Source organism: Neoarius graeffei, chromosome 24 (genome assembly GCF_027579695.1).
Source record: "Neoarius graeffei isolate fNeoGra1 chromosome 24, fNeoGra1.pri, whole genome shotgun sequence".
Classification (NCBI taxonomy): domain Eukaryota; kingdom Metazoa; phylum Chordata; class Actinopteri; order Siluriformes; family Ariidae; genus Neoarius; species Neoarius graeffei.
This window is the reverse complement of record NC_083592.1, coordinates 9740056-9753848: the sequence shown is the minus strand read 5'-3', so window position 1 is coordinate 9753848 and position 13793 is coordinate 9740056. Positions and strand designations below refer to the sequence as shown.

Sequence of the window (13793 nt, the reverse complement as noted above, 5' to 3'; positions counted from 1 at the left end):
AGCCGCTGCCACTCCAAGATGCTCTTTTTATACCCAGTCATGTTAATGACCTATTGCCAGTTGACCTAATGAGTTGCAATTTGGTCCTCCAGCTGTTCCTTTTTTGGACCTTTAACTTTTCCAGCCTCTTATTGCCCCTGTCCCAACTTTTTTGAGATGTGTTGCTGTCATGAAATTTCAAATGAGCCAATATTTGGCATGAAATTTCAAAATGTCTCACTTTCGACATTTGATATGTTGTCTATGTTCTACTGTGAATACAATATCGGTTTTTGAGATTTGTAAATTATTGCATTCCGTTTTTATTTACAATTTGTACTATGTCCCAACTTTTTTGGAATCGGGGTTGTATTTTCATAATTACTATTATAGATACAGTGTGTGTTCCAAAAGCCTAACATAGGGTCGATGTTGGTTCAAAATGTTGTCCAAATATTAGGAAAGCTAATTTATAAAATGAATCCCACTCAGTTTCAGAAAATGTCACAGAACGTGATGATGCCCCAGCCGCAACAGGTGTCAACAACTTGAGAGAAGGTGAGCCTATCTTAGCCTAGATGTAAGGAAAAGCACACTATAAACCTTCTCCACCGGTGTGCGATGCCGCGCGCCCTCCTCAGGGGTGCCATAGAAACGTGGCTGACACTAAGATATAAAATGAAATGTAATCTAAATGATTACATTTATTCAAATTATTTAAGGTCAACAATGAGCCAGGAGAGATTAAACAGCCTTGCCCTTCTCTCCATTGAAAGTGAATTAGCAAGACAACTGGACTTTAAGCACCTCATCTGTGATTTTGCCACCAAGAAGACCCGTCAGTGGGCATTTAATGGAATATAAATTACAATTTTTCCTACAACTTGTGAAAGCCTGTTTTCTGTTTTTCCATGTTCTCAAAGAAAAAAAGATCAGTCAGTTTAATCATTATTTCTTATCTTTAATTGTGCTGTAAAAAAGCTTTTCATGATTGTGGAAATCAGACTGCCATTTGTTCTTATTTGAGGAGTCCCCACTTCAATGTTGTACTGCCTCTGGTGTTAATTTTATATATTATGAATAAAGAAAATGAAACAAAAAACTGTGCATGTGCAATATTTTCTGAGGAATCAATGCAATTGCAGCGGGGGGTCCACGGAACCGGTGGTTCCTGGGGCCCCAAATTTGGTGCTACGCCCCTGTGTGGTAGTCAAACTAATAAATCACACAAGTGACCTTGGCAATCTGATGATCATTTGATTCCAATTTGCGACCTTCAATCTGGCAACCTGTGATGTGCGTAGGTGGAGAACCAGAGGATTAAAAAAAACGGTTATTTTAAAGAACAAAGAAAGCTGTGAGTTCAGAAGACTGGGAGAGAGATCTGAGAGAAGAGCTGAAGGGAAACAAGGGACAGAAACCAGGATCATCTTTTAGAAGAACGTGTCAAGACAAGAACCAACATGGTAAAGTAATAATTTTATAATATCCTTTTTACTTTAGGATCACTTTCTCTACTTCTACGCTTCATAATTGTGCATACAGACCTGTGCAGGTCTGTATCTCACTGTCAATACCTGATCCACTGTTTTCTGTACAACTGATTAAGCAGGGGTGGAGTACTCAAGTCCGGACTTGAGACGTTTTGTTTGTTGTCTTGGATTTTAAACTGCCTTTAAAAAATGTAGTGTTTTTTTTCTCAAGTTACTTCTTCTTTTGGCTGCACCCATTAGGGGTCACCACAGCAGATCTGTTCTGCATACTTGATTTGGCATAAGTGTTTACACCGGATGCCCTTGCTGATCCAACCTTCCCCAATCTATCCAGGCTTGGGCCCGGCATCAAGTATGCACTGGCTTGTACAACCCCAGTTGCTGGGTATTTTACCTAATCTGCATGTCTATGAACTGTGGGAGGAAACCCACGCAGACACGGGGAGAACATGCAAATTCTACACAGAAAGGCCCCCGTCGGCTGTGAGACTCAAACCCAGAACTTTCTTTCTGTTACCCCTTTTCCACCAAATCAGTTCCATGGCTGGTTCGGGGACAGTGCTGGTGCTGGTTCATAACTCGTTCAACTTGCGAACCAGCTGAGAACCAGTTTGCTTTTCCATAGCTCGTGGTGCTAAGGGAAGCCACGTCATTACGTCGCTGTATACGTCAGTTGCGTCGCTATGTTGGCATAAACCTTGGTGCGAATATCGAAGCAAAAACAACGCGGAAGCAGCAGCAACAACAACAATAATAATAAATTACTTCGCGTTTGTACAACTGCTGCTTCTCGTCGCTTAAAAATGGCGATCTTTCATGGTCTTGTTATTGTTGTTGGTCTTAACAACGCCGCCCTCCCGCTGACATAAGCGGTTCTTTCCTCTGGCCCAGCAGAGAGTTGGTGCTAGCCTGGAAATGTTTTTTCTGGCCCCAGAGCCAGTTCTTTGTCAGTGGAAACAGAAAACCCGGTTCCAAACTAAGCACTGGCCCCGAACCAGCCCTGGAACTGCTTTTGTGGAAAAGAGGCATGTGAGGTGACAGTGATAACCACTGCACCACAGTGCCACCCTGTTTTTTCTCAAGTAACTCCTCCTTCAAAATAAAGTCATTGATTAAGCGATCTTGTTCAGAAAACGGGCACTGGTTTATCCATCCATCCATTCATCCATTATCTGTAGCCACTTATCCTGTACACGGCCACAGGCAAGCTGGAGCCTATCCCAGCTGACTATGGGCAAGAGGCGGAGTACACCCTGGACTAGTCGCCAGGTCATCGCAGGGCTAACACACAGAGACAAACAACCATTCACACTCACATCCACACCTACGGTCAATTTAGAGCCACCAGTTAGCCTAACTGCATGTCTTTGGACTGTGGGGGAAACTGGAGCACCCGGAGGAAACCCATGCAGACACGGGGAGAACATGCAAACTCCACACAGAAAGGCCCTCGTTGGCCGTTTGGCTCGAACCCAGAACCTTCTTGCTGTGAGGTGACAGTGATAACCACTGCACCACAGTGCCACCCTGTTTTTTCTCAAGTAACTCCTCCTGCAAAATTGATTGAGCGAGCTTGTTCAGAAAATGAGCACTGGTTTAATAAATTCCAATTCCATCTAGAACGGGTCTTGACACTGGCCACTTGGTAACCAGTCATATACCTCCTGACACTTTCTGCACATGATGCATCCATGCTCATCATGTTCATTTTGGCCACAGACACAATGTTGGGGAATTCAAGCAATATAAAATTCAGTTTTACAAACCACAGATAATTTCTCAATGAAGAGGAAACACAAGCACACCCGTGAACCTGTTCATATTTGAATCTTGTCAAAAATCACGTGAAGTAAAAAGATGAATCCAATGACAAATGAATCATGATCAAATAAATGAAGCATGTGAAAAAAATTATATGTAAAAAAATGAATGAACTCGAAGGGCACTGAGTCGAGCACATACCTCCACCAAGGCACATACAGAATTATCAACATCCGAATGAAGTCACTTGAACCTAAGATAATACTAAAGATTTCCACCAAATTTCATCCAAACCTGTTCACTAATTTTTGAGTTATGTTGGGAACAGATAAAAAAATCCTGGGTCTGCATACATATCCGGATTTGGATCAAAATCGAAAATCAACTGTTCCTTGGCCCATGGCTCACTTTTCCTCCAAATTTCATCAAAATCCATTCACTACTTTTTGAGTTATGTTGGGAACAGGCAAACAAACAAAGGCGAAAACATAACCTCCTCCAACACTGCTGACGGAGGTCTCATCTCATCTCATTATCTCTAGCCGCTTTATCCTGTTCTACAGGGTCGCAGGCAAGCTGGAGCCTATCCCAGCTGACTACGGGCGAAAGGCGGGGTACACCCTGGACAAGTCGCCAGGTCATCACAGGGCTGACACATAGACACAGACAACCATTCACACTCACATTCACACCTACGGTCAATTTAGAGTCACCAGTTAACCTAACCTGCATGTCTTTGGACTGTGGGGGAAACCGGAGCACCCGGAGGAAACCCACGCGGACACGGGGAGAACATGCAAACTCCACACAGAAAGGCCCTCACCGGCCACAGGGCTCGAACCCGGACCTTCTTGCTGTGAGGCGACAGCGCTAACCACTACACCACACTGACGGAGGTAAAAATGTGAAAATAAACAAATAGTTAACATTACTACAGTCAGCAAACTGAACTAGTTTGCATTCTCATGAGTACTTTAAGTAAATAAAACAAACCGAGGATTGCATTTTACAAACTCTCAGAAACACTCACATTTATATCATATGTTTTTGCATATCTATCTCAGAGCTACGTCAGATATTTGGTCAGATATTGTATAATAATACGAAATACGTAATTAAATATAAACCCAAAATTCATCTTCAGCACGAATCACCACTGCAGCTTGGATCTTGAAATGCAGGTTATTCCACATCACAGACATCATTCTGCCCCCACATTATCAGGAAGTCATTGTTTGTATATTGATCTGAAAGTAAAATTTCACATGGGGGGTTAAATTAAAAAAAGAAACAAAACTGAACCTCAGTGTCCTCATAGTGAGTAGTTAATATTTTATAAAGTAATTATTTTTTGGCCTTGATGATAAATGAATAGCTAGCAAAACATTTTTTCTGCCTGAAGGAGGCGCTTTTCACTTTCTCTCAATGAAACCTGTGATTGATTGATTGATTGATTGATTGATTGATTGATTGATTGATTGATTGACAGCCAGTCCTGATGTGTTACGACATCAGAAGTTCACAAATTTCCCCCGGGGAGATAGATGGGGATGGTTTCTCTACCTGGGCTCAGGTTCAGTCTTTCATTACGAAATGAATAGTGGACAAGACATTGAAAAAAAACCCAGACATTTTACACATACTGTACTGTATATGTCCTTTAAATACTGGACACTGTTAAAGATCCGATATTTCATATACTATATATTAGTATACGGTTAGTCTATTTGACACACTGTATATTTCTTATATGGACACGAGTGTTTTACTGGGAAATACATCACTCCTAATTTTCATCCGAGCTCCATCCGGGACATGGAGAACCAAAACTGTGACATAAACCTCTATATGTCACTCGTGAGGAAATCAATACATTTTTTTGATAAATTTGGGGACTTTTTGTTTGTGAATGTGTCGATATAATAAAAAGAAATCACATGTTGGCTTGAAGATACGTATGACGTTTATCTTGTCGTGTTGAAAAACTCACATTTTTCATACAAAAGGGAACACAGATCTGAGTGACATATTTAAATAATATTGGCTGGCGTTGAGTGGTATATCAGATATATTCCATTCAGCTAGCATGATACTGAACGAGAAGATGAGTAGCTGAATGGAATATATCTGATAGACCACAAAAAAAAGAAGCCAGCCAATAATAATAATAATAATAAGTTCGATTTATATAGCGCCTTTCTCAAAACCCAAGGTCGCTTTACAATTATAGGCAGAAAAAGTCCACCAAATAAAGGTCAGGATGTCATTCCAGTGGTGTAGCAGCCACAGTCCCACCAAAAGGTGCACGAAAACAAGTCCCACACCGCCAGCACAGCCGCTGCGCCACCGCATGGCAACATCACTCAGAACACCACGCCATGGATCCACAAAGCAAGCAGAGCGCTGGTACGTCCCAAACCACCTGCACAGCCGCTGCGACACCACCGAGCAACATCACTCAGAACATCATGCCAAGCACTAAAGCACAGAGCGCTGGACAACCACGATGTTAAAATGAGCAACAAGCTCACTGCAGTCCATAGCTGGGAGCACAGGCATCACCCACAGCGAACCAAGGCCTGGAGGGAACCGACGCCCAAAACTGGGTCCGGAGCTACACCACAACTGGCGGACAAAACACTCAAACAAACATCAAACTACACAAACACACAAAAAAAGAAAAAATAAAAATAAAAAAAGGAGAGAAAATAAAATAAAAAGCTCTAGTGACAAGCAGCAGCCAGAATGCGCACAACGTACTCTCAACCGGAAACGGAAACAGAAAAAAAAAGTCATTATTATTATTATTATACATACACACTATCTTCATATCAGCACTCTCGAATGAATTAGCTTACCCGCGACTCGGTGCTGTTAGTGCGGCAGTTCGGTTACCTTCCAGCCAGTATAGTGTTAGCAAATATTATTATTATTATTATTATTATTTTCCCTGTGTAATTTACTTAGTTACTTTTAAAATCAACATCGACAGCGACACACAACGGAGCGACCTGGCAGCCAAAACTCTCTCAAAATCTGCTTTTAACAAAGCAAACCTCACAGCCATGTTCATTTACAAACTATCACAGTCACTCGCTAGCGCAAAAGTTTTACATCTCTGACGCGTCTCTTTTCCAGGTTTTCGATGTCCAGGTTTGGTATGTTTTTCTCTTGTAAATATGCGTGAAGAATATATAATTAAGTTTTGGTAGACTTTCGAGTGTTCAGCACATCTTCAGTTTCAGTTTTTAGTTTATTTAGTTAGCACTTAATTATAGCATAGCTAATCCTAGCAGTAGCACTGGATTAGCCTCGTCTTCTCTCTTTCCCAACGGGCAAAGAAATGATTGTGCGCACGCGCAGCAGAAACATTTTGTCATTGGATCTTCACGAGTGCTGACGTGATGTCGTGTCGTCTTGACAACGTGCAATATTGTAACAATATTGCATGCTTATTGGGGAGAGTGGCATAGTACATGTAGCATAAGCGATATGATAACACTATTGCATGCCATCAATAAACCCACTCGAAGGGAATAGAATACATGTTTTTATTCCATGGAAAAAGTGTCCTGGATGGATAATAATTCCCGATATTTCACTCCGATCATGTCACTCCCAGTGTTTTCCCGCTGACTAGATGCACGCTGTCAAAATGGCAAACCGGTTCAAAATTAAAATTCTTTTGATTAACTTGCATATTTTTTTGTAGATGTGTCCATACAATATAAAGAACTTTACATGGTGGCACGAAGATATGAAGTTTATCTTCTTGTGTTAAAAATATTTTCACTCGTTCACTTCATTCACTCGTGAATATGTTCACCACTCGAAGATAAACTTCATATCTTTGCACAACCATGTAATATCCTCTATATATTTCAAATATGATGGAATATAATGGAATATTAACCAGCACCTTGTTTATCAAACGATTGTTGCATGTGTGTGAAAATGGCAGACATTTTTTGTGCATACTCAGATACTCAGCATTGAGGGGTGTGTGTGTGTGTGTGTGTGTGTGTGTTCAGAAAAAAGGAGAAAGCCAGCTGCAGCAGGTTCAGGAGAATGTGGAGGAGGTTCGGACCATCATGCAGGAGAATTTCACCAGGGTCGGAGAGCGCGAGGGCAAACTAGAGGAACTGGACGACAGAGCTGAAATACTGCTGATGAAAGTAAATATGAACTTTCTGAATGTTCATGCATAAATATCATTAGCTGTAGAATGTACCGTGTACATGATTTTGACCCAATTTCGACTTTAAGTGTAGTCATATTTCTGCTCCTGCACCATGCTCCTATTAAGTGATTTAAAATATATAAATATATATAAATACATAACATAACAGGGGCGGCACGGTGGTGTAGTGGTTAGCGCTGTCGCCTCACAGCAAGAAGGTCCGGGTTCGAGCCCCGTGGCCGGCGAGGGCCTTTCTGTGCGGAGTTTGCATGTTCTCCCCGTGTCCGCATGGGTTTCCTCCGGGTGCTCCGGTTTCCCCCACAGTCCAAAGACATGCAGGTTAGGTTAACTGGTGACTCTAAATTGACCGTAGGTGTGAATGTGAGTGTGAATGGTTGTCTGTGTCTATGTGTCAGCCCTGTGATGACCTGGCAACTTGTCCAGGGTGTACCCCGCCTTTCGCCCATAGTCAGCTGGGATAGGCTCCAGCTTGCCTGCGACCCTGTAGAACAGGATAAAGCGGCTACAGATAATTAGATGAGACAAAACAGAACAAGGAATTCAGTCAACAGAACAGAAGTGAGTGAATGAATCAGCACTTATTGTCCCACCATTTGAATGACGTTCCAGATGTTGCAATACAGAGATCAGTGGCGCGAAGAAATGACAATGAGATACGTCTTTAAATGCATCAAGTGACTTTTATCTCAGGAGATATGATCTTATAAACTTCTTATTTTTTCTTTACAGGTTGCCAGTAAAGTTGTTTTTCCTAAGGTAGATTAGATTAAAATGTGCAGGTAGGACCGCAGGGTGTCTTTCAGTGGAACTGGAACGAAATCTTGAATTATAATTTTTCAGGTTTGCTAGACTGGCAAAACAAAAACATATTTGAGAACTATGTAAAGTAGAAAATGCCCAAATTTGCCCATGGCTGCACCCCAATGCTCATTATGTACCCGAGTGTAACTGTGGTACGTTCTATAAGTATGCAAGCAAGTAGTAAGGACACAATTCGGATGAACTCCATCACCATCATCTTACCTGTCCTCTGACCTGGATATTTTTCCCCATGGAAATTCTTCTTCTTTGGTTATCAGAGATTTCAGCTGAATTATGGGACAGCATAGTGTGGTACATTTGCATACTACAGATGTAGTAGATCATCCAGGTGCCTACTGAGTATTCGGACACCCTACTTATATAGAGAGTAATACTGCTTTTAGCATACTAATCATATGGAAGTATGTGTACTTTAGTGCAGACGAAGCTCCCGTCACTCTACAGTCCACCTTGTCGACTTAGACTTCGCCGATGACATCGCACTCCTTGAAGACACTGTCAGTTCTGTCGAGGCTCTTCTTCATTGTCTCGAGTTGGCTTCTCAGGCTGTTGGTCTCCAGCTAAATGCAAAGAAAACCAAAGTGATGCACCTGAACCCCTTGACTAATAACCCCCTTCATGCTCTTGACAACTCGAGTATAGAGAAAGTCAATGACTTTAAGTCCCTGGACAGTTGGACAAGTATGCCCCATGATATTGAAAGTCAAAAAGCCAAATCAGTGGGTGCCCTTAATGCCCTATACAAAGTCTGTGTTGAACCTCTGACCAGGGAAACTAAGATTAGGGTTTTTAATGCGTCAGTCGAGTCCATATTGTTATATGGCTCAGAATTTGGGTCCTTGACCAAAGCTCAGGAAAAGTCCCTGGATTGTACTTATACTAGTATGCTGTGAAGAATCCTAAATGTATCCTGGCATGATCACTGGTCCAATAATCAGCTCTCTGACAACTTACCCCGCCTCTCATGTATCATCAGGAAGTGATGCTTTTTGCGATCACATTATGTGGCACGACCAACCTGCGGTGCAAGTGTTGCTCTGGGAGCCTGACACAAAGTGCAAGTTTGGCCGGCCATGTACCACTCTGAAGATGGTAGGGGAGAGTGGGGTAAGATGAGCCACTTTTTACATTTTTCATCATAACTACATGTTAAAGCCATTTTTGCTTCCAGTCTACACACCATACCAAATTTCAAAGTGTACTGTTACTATCTGAGCAAAACATAATTGATAAGCTCTTATGGTTAGAGTGATATTACCTCTTGAAAAAAAAATGTCAAGTGGCTCAACTTACCCCATGCACGGGGTAAGATGAGCCACTGTGTGGGGTAAATTGAGCCAACACAAAACATGTTAGGTTAACAAAGTAAACAACTTTTATTATTAGAAATGCAATCAATGAATCAAGTCAAGTCAATCAAGTGGGGGATAGGGCCGTTGCATAGAGAAGGGGAGATGAAGAGAGAGGTGATAGAACGAGATGGGATAGGGAGGGATAGATAGATGGATAGAGAGAGATATATGTGTAGATAGATAGAAAGAGGGATGGTTAGAGAGGGAATGAGAGATATACTATATTATAGAAATTACTAAAACAGTAGAACAGTGCCAAAAGAATCTTATTTCTTTCAGTAGGTTAAAACATTGCTAAAACATGCAGCAATCATTCCATCAATCATTCAATCATTTCATCATTATTCAATGTTCCAAGCGTTCAAATGGCAAGGGAACACCATTTGCCTCTCCCTCCGTGCTGTCCCCCCAACAGTAAAGGGGCGGGGCAATTTTTTCACAATATCCTGTCTTGACAGGACATCCTCATCTTTCTCTTTGAAGACAAAGGTTGGCTTTCTTGCAGAGCCATGGCATGACTGGCTTCTTTTGAGAAATCTTGCCTCTATTTCGAAGACATCCAATTTGATTATCTGGCCAATGAAGAAATGCACTTTCTTCTTCCCCGTGTATTTTGCCACAACATAATCCCCCACATCTAACAACTGGTCTTCCTCATCTGATGTCATATATATATATATATATATATATATATATATATATATATATATATATATATATATATATATATATATATGTTGTTGTCATATATGACCAGTAAATGTGAAAACTTAAGTGTCATCCATATTGGGTAAGCTCAGCCACCAATGGGGTAAGTTGAGCCAGTGGCTCAACTTGCCCCACATCTAATGGGTTATCTTACCCCATGGCCACCATTTTGTAGAAAAATGCTAATAAAGGGGATTAGGCTAATCAAAATTATTTTTATTAGCATTCATATCATAGCTTAGAAAGCCACTAACTTAACCCTAATGTGTCTAAATATTATTCTACTTTTGTCTTCTCTAAATCATCTTCACTGTGGACAAACATGGAATTGACTTAGAAAGCACAAAAACACATTTTTATAAATATCTCCCTCACCTAGTTTGACATGTGGTGCTCCTCTCCACAAGTGTAAGTAAATGGTCCCGGCCCCCTTTGAATGTGGTCACATGGTCACATTTGTTTACTGTTTCTTAGAAACAGGGGGTGGCTCATCTTACCCCGCTCTCCCCTACTTGAAAAGGACATACAGTAAGCCTATTGAGTGACCACCTCAAGGCAGCTATGGCTGACAGGTAGGCCTGGGCAAAGATCTCTCTGCAAGTCACTGGCCTGCTGGATGTCAGGTGATGAGATAATGATGAGTATTTGGATGCAGCCCATGTGAAAAAATTCTCAGGACACCACACTATTGGTGTAACCAAATCCATCCAGAACATTCGAAGGACTGGTGCACTAAACAGCTAGGGAAAGACAAAGCAAATAAAATATTGCTGTCATAGTATTGAAACTGTAACTAGCCTATACCTAATCCTGTTTGTGTTTTTGACAGAGCAAACAGTTTGAAAAGACAACGAGGAAAGTGGCGGAAAAGATGGAAACTGAGAACACATGTCTGCGATTTAAGAAAGAGCAGAGGACCACGATCATTGTCGGAGCAGTTGTTCTGGTCATCATCATCATCATTAGTAGTGTGTTATCGCGGCTACAGTAAGGACAGACACAGCAGAGACTCTGGTTAAAAAGCCGAAAAGCCGGAGATTAAGAAGAAGTGATGGGCTTAAAGGCTAAGTTATGTGTTCAAAAGACAAAAAGGTCTGAAGGACACATCATGTCATGCCTACTTCTGCTCACACGCCATACTCTTTGTGTTTACTCTTGTGCATGTACAAGTACTGGTACTGATAACTGTTTGAGTCTGAGTCTACTTCCTGGTCAGGTTTTTTCCCTCCTGAAGTCTCAGGGAGTTTTTCTTTGTCACTGTCACCTCTGGGGGGTTTTTTGGGTTTTTTTTTTTTGTTGTTGTTGTTTGTTTTGTTTTTTAATAGATCTAACAGTCAGTCAAATAAATGAGCCAGTGTCTTTGTAAAATATGCTCTGAATGAATGAATTAAACACTTAAGATTAAGAGCGACTACATTGTTTGCCTCTTTGTCACTACACTGGAGGAAACTTGCCCTTGGTGAAATTTTGCTTCCCATTTTGCTAAACAAACCCCAAACCCTATCATCTAACTCAACCCCAAGCTTATGGCAAATCTTACTTATTAAAAAAAAAAAAAACAGAACCACGGCTGTAGCTTGTGACAGTGACTCCAGGGTTTGGAGCTCAGTCGTTCCAGAAGGTTGTATTTTTTCACTTCTCATGTAGCCAGAGCTTTATCCTGATCAGGGTAGCAGTGAACCTGGAGATTATCCTAGGAACACTGCATGTGAGGTGGGAATACATACTGAACAGAATGCCAGAGCATGCACACATTCATCCACACCTAGGGGCAATTCTGGCATGAAGCCATCCATATCCTGGCATGTTTTTGAGAAGTGAAAGGAATCCTGAGAACCTGAAGGAAACTGCAGGGTTTTTACAATAAACTCAAGGTATTTTAGGGGAAAGAAGCTGCTGCACATCTGTTTTAGTTCCTTAAAAATGTACTTGCTGACTTTTGTATTAAATACTGCATGTAATACCGTTTCCCTCGAATAGATTATTTGTTTTACAGAATTTCAAGTTGAGGAGTGACCTCAAATGACCTTGGGCACCCTGCATATCAAATCCTAGAAGGTCACATAAGCAGTAATACATGTCTTCTTGCAGATCTTCTGTTTAAGCAGATTCAAAAATGTTTTGGAAATTTTTCCATCAATCATTTCCTCTTTATTTCCTAAGTCAGGGTAGCCTAGTAAACTAAACCCACTCGCCTAGCGGCCAGAAATATTTTTGCCTACGAGTGGGTCTAGCCTCGCACCATATCAACAAAACACCCCGGGCATCAAATCGTGCCCGCCAATCACAACGCAAGATTTTTGTTTGGATTCTTTCGGCAGGCTTTTGCAAGAGTGACGACAAGGCCGCGCGACGCTGGAGAAAGCACAACAGGAAAGATGGCTACGGCTAGTGAACAGCGCTTGTTTGACTCCGCTTTGGAATCAGTTTTAGAAGAATTAGGCTTGGAGTTTTCGTTGAAACATGAGCAGGAAGAGGCTCTCCGCTCATTCCTTTTCAAGAACGACGTTTTCGCTGTTTTGCCGACCGGCTATGGCAAAAGTCTGATCTACCAGCTGGCTCTGCTCGTACCCAAAAGGATGGGGCTAGTTTGTGCAGTACGAAGAATTAATAAACAGCTTTGAAACATTACTTTTTGATTGTTTCTTATTTTCCTGTTATTTTAAATTTAAGGGAAATTATTTCACCAAACACCACTAAATAAAAATAAAAACTCAAAAACAGTTTAAGGAAACCCTTGAAAAACACTTGAAAAAAAAATAAGTTAAGTATGTGGTACAGACTCCAAACTTGTGGTCATTATCTCCAAACTTCTTAATATCTAGAACCTGTTTATTAATTAATACGCATTTTGAAAAATTATTTATTTCAAGGCCTCCCCCACTGCTTTCTGTCGCTCTGACTATGTCACAGTCACTGTTGCGCTGATTGGTCAGAGCATTGGCCTATACGCACAGAGACAGTTTGAAAGACAACGGGTTGTCCCTACCCACACCCTTCGGAAATGTCTACGATCAAGACCAGACTAAATATTCACATTTAGTCTGGCTTGCCAGGCTAAATTCAGGGTGAATTCTTAAAGAACATGAATGCTCAGCTATACGAGAAGCCTCTGTTTGTTTATTTGGTCCAATAAAATCTCTGAGATAAATACATTTAATTCATACAATTTAAATGCAAGTAATCTCATTACAAGTTTAATAAATAATAAATAATAGTTGATGTAGTCGTCCGCTGTCCATCGCTAGTGATGATGACTGCTTCATTAGGATGCGCAGAAACACAGATGGGCTGCGAGGCCCATACCAGAGTGACAGAGTCATTCTCAGTGGTGGCATGAATGTCCTGGTTGAGCTGCTATGGAATGTCTGGTTTCAGGAGCTCTCGTATACTCCCTTTCATGCTTGTCTTCAATTTTAGACACTGAGCTTCTAACTATGCTTCGCCATGTTGCTCTGTCCAAGGCATCCCTTTCTG

The 13793-nt window shown here is 41.3% G+C and overlaps 1 protein-coding gene across 3 annotated transcripts in view; it reads left to right on the top strand.

Annotated features, from left to right (window-relative positions):
• Positions 1-11727, top strand: part of LOC132872930 (vesicle-associated membrane protein 1-like) — a 55861-nt gene extending 44134 nt beyond the window's left edge. Inside the window, exons 2-6 of one of the 3 annotated variants that reach the window (XR_009651506.1) lie at positions 472-537; positions 1284-1445; positions 7265-7408; positions 9233-9363; positions 11146-11727. Coding sequence is in view for 1 of the 3 variants with exons in the window: in XM_060908067.1 (XP_060764050.1) it covers positions 11146-11307 (162 nt within the window). In the remaining 2 variants the exon portion in view is untranslated. The remainder of the gene's footprint in view (positions 1-471; positions 538-1283; positions 1446-7264; positions 7409-9232; positions 9364-11145) is intronic. The other 2 variants (XR_009651507.1, XM_060908067.1) reach the window with 2 other exon arrangements.
• The last annotated feature ends 2066 nt before the right edge of the window (positions 11728-13793 follow it).